The sequence below is a fragment of the Carettochelys insculpta genome, chromosome 27 (genome assembly GCF_033958435.1).
Source record: "Carettochelys insculpta isolate YL-2023 chromosome 27, ASM3395843v1, whole genome shotgun sequence".
Lineage (NCBI taxonomy): Eukaryota > Metazoa > Chordata > Testudines > Carettochelyidae > Carettochelys > Carettochelys insculpta.
The window spans coordinates 5387486-5406801 of record NC_134163.1 but is presented as its reverse complement, the minus strand read 5'-3'; the positions used below and the strand labels follow the sequence as shown (position 1 = coordinate 5406801).

The 19316-nt window shown below is 47.9% G+C and overlaps 1 protein-coding gene across 1 annotated transcript; it reads left to right on the top strand.

Moving 5' to 3' along the window:
* Positions 1-966: 966 nt before the first annotated feature.
* Positions 967-17560, top strand: UQCR11 (ubiquinol-cytochrome c reductase, complex III subunit XI). Its single transcript, XM_074978491.1, is given in 4 exon segments — positions 967-1002; positions 1005-1072; positions 9967-10109; positions 17308-17560. Coding segments are annotated over 3 exon segments (225 nt in total). The 3' UTR covers positions 10088-10109; positions 17308-17560.
* Positions 17561-19316: the final 1756 nt, after the last annotated feature.

The window sequence follows — 19316 nt, the reverse complement described above, 5'->3', positions numbered from 1 at the left end:
CAGGCAGCCAGTTCAATAGCTCAAATTTGCTAGCAGGTTGGAGCGTCTTGCATTTGTGGGAAACTAGGCTACAGCCCTGCCTGGCCAAGCCCAGGGCTAGCAAAAAGATCTGAAGCACTGGAATGCCAAATGCCTGAGGGGGTGGGGGGAAGTGAACTGGGGATGGAGGACATGACCTCGGTGTGATCCTTGGGGATGAGAGCTAATGCACAGCAACGTGATGCCAGTTCAGTTACTGTGCTGCCACCTTTTGTTTTACCTGGGGTTGGTCTCACAGCCCCAGCTGCTGGAGTCACTGGACTCTGGGGGAATCTCTGGTTTCTTTTCTTTCTTAGTAAGTCTCTGGCCCTTGTGGGGGTGGAGGAAAGTCGGGAAACGTGACCCCTGCTGGTGCCAACCCCCAAAGGAGAACTTGGTAGGCCACCCATTTAGGATATGTAAAAATATGGTGTTTTTTAAAGCCCATTTCGTGATGCTGCGGGGCGGGGGGAGGTAGTGGAAGGGTGGCTGTCAGGGAGGTGGGAGTTTCGGGGACACAGGACCAGGGCTCAGGTGTTAGCGGAAGGTGCGGGAGGAGGATGGAAGAAAATAGTGAGGGAGGCATCAGACAACAAGGGACTCTGAGCCCATGGTTGATGATGAGGAGGAGAAAGGAGGGGAAGTAGCCTCCTCATCGAAGACTGTGGGGGAGGGAGGGTGGACGCAACCGTTGGCCACTTAAGGGGGATGGGGGATAAACGGAAATTCGACGCTAACTGGAATTCGCCATCATAAAAATTAATCATGTAGGCGACTGATATTTCTAATCAGGCTACGTGAGGAGCAGCCCTCCACGGAAGTGGGCTCAGGGACGGGGTCTTTCAAGCCTCTACGACGCATCAGCGCTCGGAAGGAGGCCGCGCTCTGCGGTCAGGCAGCTGTGAGGGCAGGCGAGGTGGGTCCTCCTTGAAGCCGCGTCGCAGGCGCATGCGTAGAAGGGGTGACTTTCAGGCCGCTGGGCGAGTGATTGGGTTGAGGGCAGGATGCTGAGGCGGTTCATGGGTCCGCGTTATGCCCAGCTGTTCCGGACCTGGTGAGGCGCCCCTGGAGTCCCACTGCTTCCCCTCGCGGCGAGCCTGGCTCCCTTCCCGTGGGGTAGGGCTACCATATCTCCCTGTCACAAATATGGGACAGGGAGATTTGGGGGGCGGCTCCTCCAAGACCCGGGGAGCCGGGAAAGAGGCAGCAGCTGCCGTCGAACCCCTGTAGCCCTGGGAAAGCCGCAGCTGACAGCTTTCCTGGGCGCCATGGGGAAGCGGTAGCTGCCCACATTCCCCCTGCTTTCCCGAGCCTGGGGGGAGGGGGCAAATACGGGATAATTAGTCTCTTTGAAAAAAAAAAAAGTTGGGGTGCTTTTTTGACGTCCCAGATACGGGACTGTCCTGCCCAATATGGGATGGATGGTTACCCTACCCTGGGGCCTTTCCACGGAGCCAGGCTCTAGTCCCCTCCCTGGGAGCCAGGCTATGAATCCCTCCTGTGGAGTGAGCCTGGTCCCCTTGCATCTCTTATTCCTACTCCCATAGGTGCCTTTCCATCCACGGGGGGGTGCCTTCCTATCTCGTGGCTGCCTGGCTGTGGGGTGAGGGTGGGCTGGGGTCCATTTGGCTTTGGGTTAGCTGCTCTGCCCCCTTAGCAGGAATGGGAGGAGGAGCAGAGTATTGGTTGAGTGTTACTAGCCCATGCTCGCCTTGTGCTCTGCATTCTCCTAGCTATCGCATTTCTGAGGAGAAAGTGAACGTAAAATGCGAGCGGGGAAAGACAGCTAGAAGGGGTCAGACACCCCCTTTGGTTATTGGGACCTTGGGGTTGAGCTTGAGGTAAAAGAAAAAATGTAAGTTCTTTATGCTCAATAATGTACCTAGCATGCAGTGTTGTTCAGAGATCACAGGAGGTGCTTATAGCTTATAACTGAGACAGTGTAATTATCTAAAATGCTGCTGTCTTGGTGTCTGTTGGCAAAGATCTGTTAGCAGATTCTGTGTAATTTGCTAATTTAAAGTACAGGAGACCCCCTGAGTTATGTGAGGGTTGTGTTCCTGGGTAACCTCATGTAACTCAAAATTTCATGCAAGTTGGGGGAACCAGGAACCAGGCAGCTGCTGCCTGGTTCCGGGCTCCTCTGGGCTTGCAGGAGCTGGGCAACTGACCAGTGCTGATCAGTCTCTTGGCTCCCGCAGTGGCAGGAAGCTGCTTTGCTGTGGCTGTCTGCCTGCCTGGCTTCCCCTAGCAGTGGGGGCTGGAGCAGGAGCTGTGCCCCCACCAGCCTGTGGGATCCCCAGGATTTTGACTTGCATTAACACAAGTGAAGTGCAAGTCAAAATTGCGTATATCAGGGGTTTACTGTACAGGTTGAACCTCTCTAGTCTGGCACCTTGTGACCTGACTGGTGCCAAATGAGAGAATTTGCCAGGAGATCACTATAGTCTAGCAGCATTACTAACACTTCCACTGCTTGTTGGGGTATTAGAAGACATTTACAGTTAAATAACAGCACAGAACACTGAGAACCAGGATTGGTGGCTGTGGACAAACTTTATGGGAGCTAGGGAAGCTTGGCCACACCCATGATAACCAGTCGTCTTGCTAATTAAAATCATGCTGTAATACAGATGTTGCTGGATGAGAGAGTGTAGGACTAGAGAGGTTCAACCTGTACTTGATATATCTGATGATGTTTCTTAATTTATCTTCTAGAATATGATGAGGGATTCTAGTTTGGAGTGAGGGGAAAAATTCCAGGCAATTTTGCCATTTTCAGTTTACCACTGTGGAGCAACTATACTTCTAGATCATCTAACATAAGCCCTGGTCCCAGTTCTAAATACGTAACTTAATGTTAGCTAAGTGAACCAAACTGTATTAAATAGGCCAAAATCTACTTTCCTAACTCTAGCTTTCTTTTTGCCTGACACAATGCATTTCAAACAAATTCCTTTGAAGAAGTTCAGTATTTTATGCAAGAGGTTTGACTACATTATCACAGTAGTATCATCTGGTCTTGGAATCTGTCTAACCACAATCGAAATATTATTCGGTCTGGGACATTTTCTGGCTTAACCATCTCTAGCAAAATGCAGGGATTTAGATATTCCTGTACAATGTTTACAACCCAAACCCTGCAGCGATGTGCTAGTGCATGAGAAACTGAAACGGACTACAAATAAGCATGACAAGGTGGGTAAGGTAATATCTTTTCTTCCTCGAGTGTCCCCGTGGGTGCTCCACGATAGGTGTCGGGCTCACCCCGATGCCGCAGATCGGATCTTTCCAGCAGTTTCTGCTGGACCGTGCATGTGCCAGCGTGCGCCGCTCCCTTGCGCACTCCCGGCCACGTGCGTGATCCAGTCCCTGCCAGTTCCTTCTTAACCGCCATCGGCTGCAGACGGAATCCGCTCAGGCTGCGGCCAGAGTCAGCGTATTTAATGTTTTAAGTGTTTTAGAGTTTCTTTTCAGTCTTTAAGTTAGCTTGTTGTTTTTCTTATTGCAAAAAAAGAAAAAAAAAAAGTATATAAAAGCCTTAGTAACAAGAGGAGCAGCGGAGGCCCGGGGATGTAAGTCCATTAGGCCTCCTGCCGTGGCAGGCTGGGTCCGAGAGGGGAACAAGCACAGAGAAGGTGCTAAGTACCTTATTAACAACTCAAAGACTCACCGCAATGTCCTCTTCAGGATTCAAGAAGTGTGAGTCATGCCGCGAAGCTATGCCGGCCTCCAGTGGGCACAGTCAGTGTATTAGGTGCCTGGGGGAATCTCACGTCACCCAAAAATGCTCCTTCTGCGCAAAGCTCACGGCTAGAGCAAGGAAGGACAGAGAAATGCGGCTAAAAATGCTGCTTTTTGACAAGGCCCTCCAGCCAGATGTGCCAGAGTGGCCCCAACAAGAGGGACCCGCAGGGGCCCATAAAAGGAAGGCGGCTTCCCTCACCCCATCAGTGCAAAAACGGAGGAAGCTGTCGCCAACCCGATCCCTGCCGGCAGCCACAGCGAGCAGGACGGGTGCAGCACATAGCCCCCAGCCACAATCACAGACGAGTGGCGGCGGCGCAGAAGCGCACATGGCAGAGGTTGAGCCTCCGATAATCAAACAGCCGGCCCGCACCGCGGGCAGAGCGGCAGCCAGGCAAGCGCTGGAACCAGCGGCACCGCAGCTAGTGGCACAGACCCCCGGGGCACCGACGGTGCAGAGCTCGCAGGCATGCGGACTGCAGGCGCCAGGGGAGACCACCCGCGCGGCACCGCAGCGAAGCATGCCGAGCGCGGCACCGACAGCGGGGCCGAGATCCCCGGCACGGAAAGGGGCGGAGTCAGCCCCACAGGGGAGGGGAAAGGCAGCAGAGAAAACCCGGCACCGCAGCCCTTCTCCAGACAGGGCTGCTCTCTCTAAGCCCTCCCCTTATGCTGCGAACTCCAACAAGGAGGCAGGGGTCTCCCCCAGTCTACCCTGAGCCTCCCTACCTGTTCCTCCAGCCAGCATCACCATGGCTCGGGCCACCCTCGCCTTTTCTGGGATTTGACCCCCTGGAGTGCTATCACAAATCAGTCTCACCATTGTCTCAATCACCCAGACGATCTCGCTCCCCCAGATGCCGGGGGTATGCGCCTCGAGAGTGGTCCAGGTCTCCATCCCAGGAACCGTGCCTGTGTTGACATGGTCACCCCTATCATGCGGGGCATAGACACCATAGGCATACCCCCAGGGACAGGTCCCCTCAGACGGCTCACTATCCCCGAGGGCAATCGTGGACGGGGACGGAAATGCAAATATCTCAGGGGGAGTTGATTCTGGAACCCCGAGATTTCCCCTCGCAATCCTCCAGCGAGAAGATGTATCACCGTCAACAGGACCCAGAGGGATCCAGAGAGGCTTACCCTAGTGGTTCCTCTCTATCCTCCCCCAATGAGGCTACGGCCCCAGGGGACGTCCACCCCCCGGACGATCTCAAACAGTTCCAAGAGCTGTTTAAAAGGGTGGCCTTTACGCAAGGCATCCAAACAGCAGAGGTGCAGGAGAAGCACCATAAGCTCCTCAAAAACCTGAGACCTCCGGCCTCTTCCAAAATAGCTATTCTGCTCGACGAAGCAATTATGGAGTCCGCTACCACGATATGGCAGACCCCTGTGTCCGCTCCGCCTATAAACAAGAGAGCGGATAAGAAATACTTCGTCCCGGCGAAGGGCATGGAGTTCCTGTTCAGTCACCCACAACCAAATTCTCTGGTGGTGGAATCGTCTCAACAGAGGTTGAAAACTTCTCAGTAAAAGACAGGGGGAACGGACAAAGATGCCAAGAAGCTAGAGTTATTCGGCAGAAAGGTCTACTCCTCCTCTACCCTACTGTTGAGAGTGGCAAATTATGCAGGACACCTAGTGAACCATATCTTTGACAATTACTCCAGGCTGACTTCCCTCATGGACTCGCTTCCAGAGGATAAGAAGCCGGTGCTGAAGCCCATCGTGCAGGAAGGCTACGCAGCCTCGAGGACAGGAGTTCAGATTGCCCTGGGCGTAGCAGATACGGCGGCACGCTCAATGGCTATGGCAGTGGTCATGCGCGGGGAATCCTGGCTTCAGACATCGGGTATCCCGAGGGATCTGCAGGCGAAGATCGTTGATCTCCCCTTTGACACACAGAAGTTGTTTGCTGAATCAACTGATTCGGTCCTTCATTCCAGTAAGGACTCAAGGGCTACTCTCAGAACCTTGGGGATTTATACCCCTCCATACAGGAAGAAAAAGTGTTACCCTCAGCAAAGACGATACCCGTATCAACCCCAGCGTGCTCACTACCAAAGGGGCTACGAGCAAGGGCGGCATCAACAGCACCAACAGTACAGAACTCCCAGGTGACGTTCCCAACAGAGCTGTGCCTCCTCGGGGCAGGGCCAAAGGCAACAAGTTTGACACACAGATCCAGGGCTGCACTATCACTACCATCGCGCAATGTCATCCAAAGCTAATGTTCCATCATCGCCTCCGACCATTCTACGCCCAGCGGCAAAAGATCACCACAGACAAATGGGTACTGGAGATCATAGCCACGGGTTACGCGATCCCCTTCCAGTCGCTCCCACCGCCACGACCTCCACCCAGGCCCCATCTAAAGGACGCCTCCCACGAAGCGAGACTCAAGCAGGAGGTGGACCATCTTATGCTTATAGCGGGACTGGAAAGAGTGCCGGAGCAACTCCAAGGGAAAGAGTTCTATTCAAGATACTGCCTTACAGAGAAAAAAACAGGAGGCTGGAGGCCCATCCTAGATCTTCGAGGCCTCAATCGGTACTTGCGCAAACAACGCTTTCGGATGATCACAGTTGCCTCTATACTTACGGCACTGGACGATGGAGATTGGTTCGCAGCCCTCGACTTACAAGACGCGTATTTCCATATAACAATCCACCCGGCTCACAGACGTTTTCTCCGGTTTATGGTCGGCAAAGAACATTTCCAATACAAGGTTCTGCTGTTCGGCCTCTCCTCTGCCCCCAGAGTATTTACCAAGACCCTGGCAGTGGTGTCAGCCTACCTGCACAGACAGGGGGTGTTTATATTCCCATATCTGGACGACTGCCTACTGAAAGGGGCCTCGAAGGAAGAGGTACTACGTATGATACGCGTTACAGCAGGCACGTTCTCTTTGCTGGGCCTGGTCATCAACCTGTCGAAGTCAAAGATCGACCCCACACAGGACATAGAGTTCATAGGGGCACGCATAAACTCCATCACAGCAAGGGTTTGTCTACCAGATGCCCGCTTTTGCGCCATTGGTTCCCTCGTACAAGTCATCACCTTCAGCCCCACGGTGCCAGTTCTAACGTGCTTACAGCTGCTAGGCCATATGGCAGCAGCAACGTTTGTAGTACAGAACGCCAGATTGCATATGCGCAGCATGCAGCACTGGCTGGCGAGCGTCTACAAACCGGCAGCACGCACCGTCCGCAGGGTGGTGTCGCCCACAACAGAGGTGCACAGATCCCTGCAATGGTGGGTAAACCCCAAGAACTTGCTAACAGGGGTAACCTTTCATCAACCACAAATATCTATCTTTCTCACCACCGACGCCTCCCACATAGGATGGGGAGCACACATGGGCGAAAAGGTGACGCAGGGACTGTGGTCCCCTACGGAACAGTCGCTGCACATAAATATACTGGAGCTCAGAGCAGTGTTCAACACCTGCAAACACTTTCGAGACCATATACAAGGCAAAGTAGTCGGGATCAATACAGACAATACCTCCACCATGTTTTATATAAATCAACAAGGAGGAGCTCGGTCCCGTGCCTTATGTGCGGAAGCAGTCCGCCTGTGGAACTGGTGCATCGCCAACAATATAACTTTGAAAGCCTCGTATTTACCAGGCGCTCACAACGTGCAGGCAGACCAGTTGAGCAGGCACTTCGCACTCACACACAAGTGGCAGATCCGTTCCGATCTGCTACGACCAATTTTTCATGCACGGACCTGTTTGCCACTCATCGCAACAAGAAGTGCCCACAATACTGCTCCAGGGCAGGACTGGGACGGGGGTCCCTGGGGGACGCATTCGTGATCTCGTGGAAGGGCCCCCTGCTCTACACATTTCCTCCCACAGTGCTCATCCACAAGGTCTTGCAGAAAGCCAGGAGAGAGAGAGAGAGAGAGCCCGCATGATCCTAGTAGTCCCAACTTGGGATCGACAGCAATGGTTCCCCTTACTCCTGCTCATGTCAGACCGCCCACCGATGCCCCTTCCGGTGGCGCTGGACCTGCTCACGCAAGCCCAGGGGTCTATAGTGCACCCACACCCCCGAGGCCTGCGACTGCAAGCATGGTTAATCCATGGCTCAGCTCCCTAGAGAACACATGTATGGAGGGAGTGCTACAAGTCCTAGAAAGTAACAGAAGGACTTCCACCAGGAAGACCTACAAGCAGAAATGGACTCGATTCACTGCATGGTGTTCTACCAAGCAATTAGCTCCCCTTGCTGTGCCTATACCTGTAATATTAGAATACTTACTGGACCTCAAGAGAGGCGGACTCTCCCTATCCTCGTTGAAGGTCCACCTTGCCGCTATATCGGCTTTCCGACACTAAGAGGAAGGGCCCACGGTGTTAGCCCATCCCATGGTTACCAGGTTCCTGAAGGGGCTGGTAAATCTGTACCCCCCCTCGGAAACCGCTTCCACCTTCGTGGAACTTGGACCTGGTGCTTAACGCGCTAACGGGACCACCGTTTGAACCCTTAGCCACAGTTTCCCTCCGTCTCCTTACGATAAAGACGACCTTCCTTCTTGCAATCACATCAGCTCGCAGGGTGAGCAAGCTCGCGGCAGTTATGGCAACGCCACCCTGCACAGTATTTTCGAAGGAGGCGGTAACCTTATGGCTGCATCCAGCCTTTGTTCCGAAAGTTTCTTCAGAGTTTCATATTAACGAACCTATAGTCTTACCCTTGTTTTATCCAAAACCTCATAACTCCAACAAAGAGGCGTGCCTACACCTCCTGGACGTGAGGAGGGCGCTGGCTTTTTATATAGACAGGACTAAGTCCTTCCGAAAAACGGATAGACTCCTAGTCTCTCTCGCTCCCAGATTAAAAGGAGAAGGTCTCTCTTCGCAGAGAATCTCGAAGCACATCGTATCCTGCATAAAAATGTGCTACGAACTTAGACTCCTTTAATGGCCCCGCCTAGGGCTCACTCCACCAGGGCGGTGGCGGCATCAACAGCCTTTTTCAAGGGCCTTGCGCTAAAAGACATCTGCAGAGCAGCGACATGGTCATCCTATGACACCTTCGCCAAGCATTATGCCCTACACAGGGTATTCCAAGAGGATACCCGTCTCTCGACAGCGGTCCTTTCGGGGGCAAGCTGCACATAACCCGATTACCCACCTCCTTTCTTGGGTTACTGCTGGGTAGTCACCTATCGTGGAGCACCCACGGGGACACTCGAAGAAGAAAGAGAAGTTACTCACCGTAGTAACGATGGTTCTTCGAGATGTGTCCCCGTGGGTGCTCCACCACCCACCCATCCTCCCCGCTTCGGATCTTTGTTTAGTGTTTTTCAGGAGCATCCGAGGCGGCTGGTCAAGGAACTGGCGGGGACCAGATCGCACACGCGGTCCGGCAGAAACTGCTGGAAAGATCCGATCTGCGGCGCCGGGGCGAGCCCGAAACCTATCGTGGAGCACCCACGGGGACACATCTCGAAGAACCATCGTTACTACAGTGAGTAACTTCTCTTTATTGGATCAAGTTCTGTTGGTGAGAGAGACAACCCTGTTTTTTTTCCCCCTAACATCCTGGGACCGATATGGTTATAGCAACACTGCATAAAAAATCATGAAATTGATGGACTAGCAAAAATAGGTTGAGTGGACTGTAAATGATGAAAGAAGCAGAAATGGTGCACAGAAATAGTACCCTTGTCTAATTTCCTCACATCAGGTTAAGCTAGAAAAAGCGATACCCAGTTTTAAATTAGTTCAATTTAACATGGCTTGAGCCCAAGTGAGAATCATGGGGTTAAAAGGGGCTGGAAAGATCTAGTCTAATACACTGCCGATAAGTGGATAGACTTGGGCCTGTGTGACTTTCTTTTCAAGATCACAGGTACAACTTTGTCTATACTTAAAACATTCAAGCACTGTGATGGCAGCATTTTAATGTGACAGGGTGCCTGCAGACAGAGCTCTCCCACCACTCTATGTAAACCACCTTCATGAGGGATTATCTAACAGCGCTAAGAGTCTGTTTACACCAGTGATTTACAGTGCTGCAACTTGCTGGACTCTGGTTTTTAACACATCTGAGTGAGAAAATTACAGCATCATAACTTGCCATTGTAGACAACCTGTAAGATTCCTCCTTGAGTAAACATTAAGTGCTTATTGCAAAAGTGGCTGATAAACATTCAGATATGTAGAAGTGTGTGTCTTTTCTACAGGACCCCCACATTGACCACATGGGGTGCTGTAGGTGCCATGGGATTGGTATGGGCCACAGATTGGAGACTGATCCTTGACTATGTTCCCTACATTAATGGCAAGTTTAAGAAAGATGAGTAAGCTGCTGCTCTTCCTTCTAATGGTAAGGTTTTTTTTGTTTTTTTTTTGTTTGTATATTAGGGGTGACTTGAATACATTTTGTGGTTACATGCAATATGATGTGACTGCCAGTATAGAATCCAGCAATTTGAACCTATAATATTCTGTCCAATAGCTAGTCCTCAAAGAGAATTGTTGAGCTTTATTGTGTAATTGTCTTCCTTGTACTGCAAGTAAGAAATGGCGTTATGACAATCTTGATAAGAACTTGTTCAACTCAGATGGGCTTTGGTGTACCTCAGCAGAAACTAGTCAGTGCAATTTTAAATTACACTGTTATCTTATTCTTCAGAGCAAGCCAGTGTGAACTAGTGTGTTTTTTTTTTTTCAGTGAAAATGTTCCTGGATGTAAAAATGAAGAATTCTATATGACAGAGTATTGGCAGGATCAGTTAATGCTGTTACAGCTTCAAAGTGTGTTCAGCTTTTGTAGAAGAGCTCACAGTCATTACAACATGTTTTCCTGAAGAAAAGCGTGCACCGCGTGTTCTGAGCTGATTTGCATTTCACATCCTCACCCTATCCATATCTTTCCAATCCCAGGATACTGAGTGGAGTAGCTTGAGAGTTTTGGAACTTAATTCATTTGTTTTTACTCCTTTCTTATTTGTAGAGTTAGAAGTCCATTTCAATATTATCAAATACCTTTTTAAAAAGGGGAACTGTCATTCCATATTCTAATAAATTAGAGGACTGTACATATATATGTGGGTGTCAAAGCTCAGATTCAGGATGTGATTAGAGAAGGAGGTTTAGCAAACATGTCTAATAATAAGAATGTGTTGGTAAATACATTCTTATCATACCAATTCATGGGATTCTCTCTCAAAGTACATTTTTTTTTGTGTTATTTGCCTCTAATCTTAGCTAGAAGACCTTAAAGGTATAAACAACGTTCCCTCTAAATTTTCTTATCCATGTGCAAAATGAATTTGATGTGCACCGATGTGGAGGTGATGTGAGGTGGGGATGGGGCTGAGAGGTTTGGAGTGCAATAGGGGGCTTAGAGCTGAGGCAGAAGTTGAGTGCTGGGAAGGTGAGGGCTCCAGCTAGGGGTGCTGCTCAGGGGTAGGAGAGAGGATGAGGGACTTAGGGTACAGGTTGCAGTGCGGAGAGAGGACTCCTCTTCCCCATGCCCCTTCAGCACCTGGACTGTGGGATGGTGAATGTGCCTCTCCTTGGTCCTGGGAAAGGCTGGGCAGGTCTGGAGCTGTGCAGCCCTTGATAGGCTGCTGCATCGCTGTGCAGTATAGAGGGAGCTTAGGTAATGAGCTTCCTGCACAGAGACAACTTGCTTTTTTCTACCCACTTAAAAGCTCTTTCTTTTCTGCTTCATAGTATGTAATATGAAATAAACATGCTTTACCTAAGCTTTTACAGCATAGTGGCTATTCTTGGTGAGTGACTGACACTCCATAGTCTAAAGCAGTGTTTGTCAACTGATGGGTCTGCACACACTGTCATAGCAAGCATTTGGTAACCATTTAAAAATCATACAAATTAGGAAGGTTTGCTGTTAAAATTTTTACTTTGTTATAGTAAATGTAAAAAGGATTGTGAACGTTTCTCAACATTTCCAAAATTTATTTGGCCATGAAGCCCTTTCGAACTTGAAAGAATTTTGTGGAACCCCTAATAACCCTTTAACCCCTCTCAGCCCCAAACCCCTCCCCCATCCCCAGGTTTAACCTCTCAGCCCCAAACCTACCCAAATACCTCACCCAACTTGGTGGATGAACCTACCTCTGCTCCTCTAACAGTAGTCCCGAGAGCCCAATATAGGACCCATCTGGCTCCCTTTCTGGTGGCAGCAGGGCAGGGAGCAACAGAGGAGTCTGCAGCAGCAACATCCGGAGCCACAAATGACTCCTTAAGCCGCATGCAACTCTGGAGCCACAGGTTGCCGACCGGTGACCATGGAACCCTTACTTTCACTTCACGGTACCCCGGGGTTCTGCAGAACACCAACTGGGAAACACTGGTATAAGGAATCCCCATCCTGAAAAGGTTGGGAAACAGTATTGATTGTGAGGGGACTTTTGAGTCTGAGAACGCATCATTAGAAACCAGAAAAGAAAATGCTGGTTTTTCTTTGAGGAAAATCTTATTTGTGAAGCGTATTTTGAAGGGACATGGGTTTATTTTTTCTGCATTTCCCTGTGTCACATTATTTAACAAAAGTGCAAAATGTTAATGCAGAGTTAATTTACTTATGAAAGGTGATAAATTACTCTAGGAAACTTAGTGCATAGTCACTTGCCTTGCTATTTGTTGATCCCCTTAATGGAAAGGCTCTTATGTTGTGGAATCTTTATGTAATGAGCCTGTGCTCCACTTAAACAAAGATCAGAATAGTAAGAGTCCAGTTGGAGTCCCCCAGGAGTGCCTTAATGACCTAAAAATCAAAAAGCAATCCCACAAAAAGTGGCAGTTGCTAAAGATATGTACAAAAAATAGCACAAGCACCTGAGGAAAAAGTGAGTTAAACCTAGCAAGAAATGTAAAGGCCAATAAGAAAAGTCCATTTAAATGTATTAGGCACAAGAGAATGATGAAGAAAAGCATAAGTGCCCTGCTTAGCAGGGAATGAGAGCTACCAACTGATGACACAAGAAGGTGGAGGTGTTTAATGCCTCTTTTGTTATAGCCTTCACTAAAAAGGTTAGTAGTGACTGGATGCTCAACACAATATTAACAATACGGGTGAGCGACACAAATGAAAATAGAGGAAGAAAGGTTAAAAAAATATTTAGATAAGTTAGTTGTTGTCAAGTCAGCAGGTCCTTATGAAATTCATCCTCTGGCACTTGAAGGCAGGGGTTTGAAAACTTCATTGCACTATGAGGCCCTTCTGAAAACAAGTTACTAGGCAACCCCAAAAAGGGGCACTGCAGCTTAAGCCAGTCCAGGTCCCACTGGCAGGGGGCCAAAGCTAACGCCTCACTGCCCTTGTCAGGGGCATGATGCAAAGGCTTCATTCCCAGGCAGGGGGCCTGAGTCCTGCCAAGCAGGGCTGAAGTCCTCAGGCTCTGGCTTCAACCCCAGTGGTGGCTTTTACTTCAGCCCTGGTCCCAGCAAGGCTTACGCCAGCCCCAGAGACCCCATTGCAACAGGGTTGGGGCCATAAAATAGGATGCACCCGCAGTTTGAGAACCGCTGCTTTAAGGAAATAGTTTGAAGCAATCTCAGAACATTTGGCATTTATCTTTGAGAACTCATGGAATGGGTGAGGTTCCAGAGGACTGAAGAAATGCGAACAGTTCTTGCCTTTTTAAAAGGGGAAACAAAGAGGGCCTTGGGAACTATAGAACTGTCATGCTAACTTTGATAAGTGGATAAATATGGCAGCAAATTATATTGTAAGCACCTAGATGAGGATCAGATAGTGATATGAAATAGCCACGGTGGATTTGCCAGGAGTAAATTATGCTACACGCTCATTTCCAGTTTCAGCAGGATTGTAGGAGTGGAGGGGAAGGAAGCAGGAGACAGGTTATATTTTGATTTTGTAGTAAGACTTTTGATAGTCCCGCATGACATTCTCATCAGCAAACTGGAGAAGTGTGATCTATGTAGAGAATAGTGATCAATGGTTTCAATCACTGGGGGAGACGCACCTAGTGTGGTATCATAGTGCTCTGTTCTATGTCTGCTACTACTCAATACTTTCACTAATGACTAGATAATGGAGTGGAGAGTGTGATTACAACGCTTGCAAATTACACCAAGTTGGAAGGGGTTGCTAGTATTTTAGACAGGATTAGAATTCGGAACAGCCTTGATATTTCAGAGAATGGGTCTGAAATCAGCAAGATGAAATTCAATAAAGACAAATGCAAAAATACTGTAATGAAAAATCAAATGCACAAGTAATACATGGCTCAGTGGTAATACAGTAGTCCCTTGAGTTATGCGAGGGTTGCATTCTCTCACACCCTTGCATAACTTGAATTTTGCTTAAGTCGGGGGCTGGCTTTTTTCTCTGGTGGAATGTACGTTCTGCAGCTGGGGAAGCAGCAGGAGCACCTGGAGCTCCTTTTGAAAGGTAAGTCCTGGGGTTGCATGGCAGGGCCTGTTGGGGAGGGTTAAGCCTGGCGGTGCGTTGGGGCTGTGGGAGAGAGACTGGAGGGCTAAGCCTCAGATGGGTTAGGGCTGCAGGAGGGGCAGGGGGTTGAGCCAGAGCCAGGCGCAGGAGTGAGGGTGTGCGTGTGTGGCGAGCTGGAGCTGGGTGTGGAGGGAGTTTGAACCGGAGCTGCATCGGGCTGGGGGGGTTGAGCCAGGCCCAGGGGAAGCAGGATCTTGAGTTGCGCTTCATTTGTGTTAATGCAAGTTAAGTGCAACTCAAAATCATGCATTTCAAGGGATTGTTGTACTGCTGTTATGAATCCAGGGCTTATAGTAGATCACAAATTGAATGAGCCAATAGTCAGATGGATGCAGTTGCAAAAAAGGTGATTATGATTCTGGAGTGTATTAATTGTAGTCTTCTATGTAAGACAACCAAGGTAATTGTTCTCTGCTCTGCACTGGTGAGAACTCGGCTGAAGTACTGTGTCCAGTTTTGAGTGAGACTTTAGGAGAGATGTGGACAAGCTGAAAAGAATCCAGAGAGAGCACCAAAAATCATAACAGCTTTGAAAAGCAGAAGTATGGAAACAGTTTTAGAAAACTGGGCATGTTTAGCCGTAAAGAATTAGGAGGACCTGTTACCTATCTTCAAATGTTATGGGCTGTTAGAACAAATGATCACAGTCCTTTTTATATCTGCTAAAGGTAGGGCAAAAATAATGCATGTAGTATTCAGTAAAAGATAGAGGCTGCGTCCACACTGAGAAATTCGAATTTAAGGCAGTTAGTGCGACGTTACTATGCGACTGTCTTCACTGTAACTACCATTAGCTCGATTTAATATCGATGTTGCAGTATTGTCGTTACCTGATGGGTATAGCATCAAGTTCAAATTCAAAAGTTTGCTTAAAGACCAGTGTAGAAGCGCCATGTCTTAAGATGGAATTTGTTATCCTCCAGAGGTGGCCTGTATGTAACCCATAGTGTCCCTCAGTGCTCTGCTCTGGCCGCTGCTCTCCAGGTGTGTAGGAATTAGGTAATAGGAAGACCCTGAATTTCAAATCAGGACCATGAAGCCTGTGACTGTGGGCTCGTGTTTGTATGAGAGTCTGAGAAATGTCTGTCTGTCTTTGCTATTAGTGCTCTGAGCACATCTACGTATTACAAATAGTCCTTGCACAGAGTTCGTGGTTGTCTCTACACTTGGTATTTTTTTCCTGCGCTGCCTGGCGCCAGCCGCTGCCCTGCCACACCACGTGGCACAAGGCTGTTGTAGGGGGTCATACTTGCATAAGAGGCTGAGAAACTTCTTCTCAACGGTTTATATTTGTGTGTGGATGCCCTCCCCACCCCCCAAAGGCACCACACAGTCGAGGTCTTTCCCCGCACTCAGCCACATCATATGGGTAGCCTACTGACCCAATAAAAGGACTGCTGTTCAGTACTGACTATGCTGCCAGGCAGAACCATGTCCTGGCTTGTGCACAGTTAGGGCTCCAAGGGCAGGAAAGATTTTGGGGGGCTTCCTGCTGCAAGGGAGAAGTTTCCCCCGGTGGCTAAGATATTTGGGGGGAGTAATTCAACTGCCCCCTCATTAAAGCCCCCCCCACCTCCAGACCCCTAGCAAGGGACTTGGGGGGCTTGGTGCTGCCGGGGAGCAGTCTCCCTTGGCAGCTAAGATATCTGGGGGGACTACTTCAACATTTCAATTGGTTCTGCAACCACAGACTACAGCGCCCGCTCCACCAAAATATTTTTGGGGGCTTGCTGTCCATTGCAGACACCTGTTGTTTTGATATTTGTTATAAAATCTTTTTCCTAACATTTCCAGTCTTTCTTCATGCTTCGACATACCCACCCCCTCAAAACAAAAGAACAAAACCACACAGGGTGGAGGGCCAGTTGAGCTTCCTGTTTCCATTATAATTTCAGTGTGAGATTTCGCTACCATCCCGTGTGTTGGCAGTGTCTGTGTAGTGAAGAGGGAAGACAAAGATAATTTTTCCTAGACTTTTCTTATCCTCTTTCTTCTAACTTTGCACCGCTTTACACAGGAAAGAGTGGGTGGAGGGCCAGTTGAGAATACAGTCTATCCCTGTGTTGTTTTCAGGGATTAGATGCAATCGTAGGAGGTGGGGCAGTCAGTGGATGGCCAGCTGAGAACTCAGCCTGTGCACAGAAGCCTTATAGTGCACTGGAAAGCCCAAGACCCTCTCCTCAGCAACTTTTTTTTTTTTAAACTTTACTGTCATCTCTTCAAGCTTCTTGGGGTCCCTGTTTTATTTTCATGGAGTGGATGCTATTGCAGGAGGCGGGACAGTCAGTGGATGTCCAGTTGAGAATTCAGTTACAGAACAAAGATTTCTGTTAACTTTTTTGCAATTTCTATGGATGCCCTAGTTTTCTTTCCTTCCACAGGAAAAATGGACACTTGCTTAACGTGGGAGGGGAATGAGGAAAATGCAATGTGGGAAGATGATGTCAAAGACTAGTGAGCATAACCAGAATGCTACCGGGGATGAGAGAACTGTGGGATAGGTTCCCACAATGCAGTGCTGCAACAGTTGATGTTTGCCAGTTGAGTGTGGCAGCAGAAAGTCAACTTTGTGAGGAGCATATGGGGATGTGAGGATAGTCAAAATTGAATTTATTAATATCAGTTTTGTATCTTGCAATGTAGTTGCAGCCTTAGGTTAGATACTGAGGAAAAATCTTTCCAACTATAAGAGTAGTTTTAAGATGTGGAATAGGTGTCCAAGATAAGTTGTAGATTCCTCATCAGTGGAGATTTTCAAGAACATGTTGGACCTGTCAGGGATGCTCTAGGATGGTTTACTTGGTCCTGCCTCATTGTGGGGTAGGATTTGATGAGGTTTTTTTTGAGGTCACATCCAGGGCTTCGGATTCTACTATATCAAAGCAAACAACGCACCTATCTGGTGTCAAATAGTCATCTAAGCAAACTTATCAAATAGTTCCATCTCTGTTCTTCTCATTTCCTTTACTTGCCCTTAGTCACTAGAAACACCTTATATGTGGATCTGTGAACTTTCAGATCTTGTAGTCCTTTGCAGGAAGCAGTGCTTATTAAGTGTTTGTTTTTTTTATTGTAGGAGCATTTATGGGCTGCACTGGCTGCATTGGATCTGTTCTTCAGGAAGACCCTAGTCTGATGTGAATTGAAATGTTCATTTCAGACTTCAGGAGAGGCTGTAATGTTACTTGATCATCTACTGAACAGTCACATTTTATTTAACATGCTGACTACACAAATGTGAATGTGCTTCTGGGTTATTTTCACAGGAAGTCTCATTCTGATGGGTTGAATTCAGAAAACATATACAAAATAAATTACAAACTGAATAACTTTGTAGTAAATGTTGACCTTTTCTTATGGAAGTTATTTTAAAGAAAGATGTCTCCTTTGGGCTACATATTATCAGCCTTTGGCCACTCACTAGGTTGTATGATGTATATTAAACTTAAATTCATGAGTCACGAGTGCAGTATGAGAAATGGTTCTGTCCCTAAACCCTTATTGCCATAACCTGGAATCAGAATAATCAAATGTTTAACTTCTGAGTTACCAATACCTGTGGGCTACATCTACACTGCAGCCATCTGTCAACAGAAGATAGTGTCAGAGAGATTTTCCAGCAAAACTGTTGACAGAGCACATCCACCCAAAAGCAGATTGAAAAAGCAATCCACTCTGTCGACAGAGCGGCCAGGCTGCCCAGCCACATTCTCAACAGAATGGCCATCCAGAAGGGCAGCAAACAGGGCTGCCCGGTGAACCAGAAGCCATGTCTCTCGACAGAGGGCCCCCCTAGAGTACTTACATGGCTTTTTTGGAAAGGGGTTACTCCACATCGTGGAGAAGCAGAATGCTGTCAGCAGAAGTGCTGAGTTTTGTCAACAAAGTGAATTTTCTCTGAAGATGCTCTGCATGCTTTGTCAACAAAACTCTTTAGTGTAAATGTAGCTGCAGATCCTCTGATTAACTTCCCATAATTGGTGATGTAAAATAGCATGAGAACAATCAATTCTACTTAAAGTGTAGATGACTTAATGTGCCAATATTCTATTGGCTATTTCAGTGCAACTAAATTAATTTAGTGTACCTTACCTTGAAAAAATACATGTTATGGAACAATATAATACCACCAGACTTTTTAGCTAGAAATGGATGGACAGTTGAGAGGAGATGGAGTTGAGATTTGTGGGGCCTTGGAGTTGAGATTTGTGGGGCCTAGTCCTTTTTGCACTTAACTCAACCAGCAGAAGTTTCAAACATGGCAAGAAAGTCATCTTAATTGTTTAATTTTTAATTCTACCCTTCAGAATCATCCATATGGTGAATTACTTAAATGGAGCCTTTACTGAACATTTTTTCAAATTCACCAGTATTTGGATGATGTGGAGGTGCTTAGTTCAGGGCTAAAAGGTTTAAAGTGCAAGTACAGGCCATGTCTGAAGTTTAGGCTGCAAAGAGTGGCCAAGACCTGAGCGATTTAATTTAAGTGGATCCTTGCAAAGGGATAAAACCAAACTAAAATGTCATACATGCAGTAATACAATGTTAAGGTTGAAAATTCAAATATGCTGAACCTGAATACCTGAAGCAATGTTAACTCAACTTGGTGATAGCTGTATAGCGTAGGTTAACATTCTTATACAATTATTAAGGTCTCTAACCACAGTAATCTCCATGGAAACTTAACTAATATGCCTGAAAAATGCCCAATTCCTTGTCAGGGCAGAATTTTTCTCATTACAGATTGAACCTCTCATATCTGGCACCCTTGGGACCTGACCAGTGCCAGATGAGAGAAGTTGCTGGACCCTGCAAGGTCAACATTGTCTAGCACATTACCAACACTTACACTGCTTACTGGGCTCTTAGAAGATATTTAGGGCTAAATTACAGCTAAATAACAGCACAGAACATTGAGAGCCAAGACTGGTGGCTGGAAACAAACTTTATGGGACGTCAGGAAACTTGGCTGCACACACAAGTGGTAGTTCGGCTGGCTAACTAAACTCATGCTGGCTGATGGAGTTTGCTGGGTGAAACTAGATTAGAGAGGTTCAACCTGCAGAGTACGTCCTATAAATATAT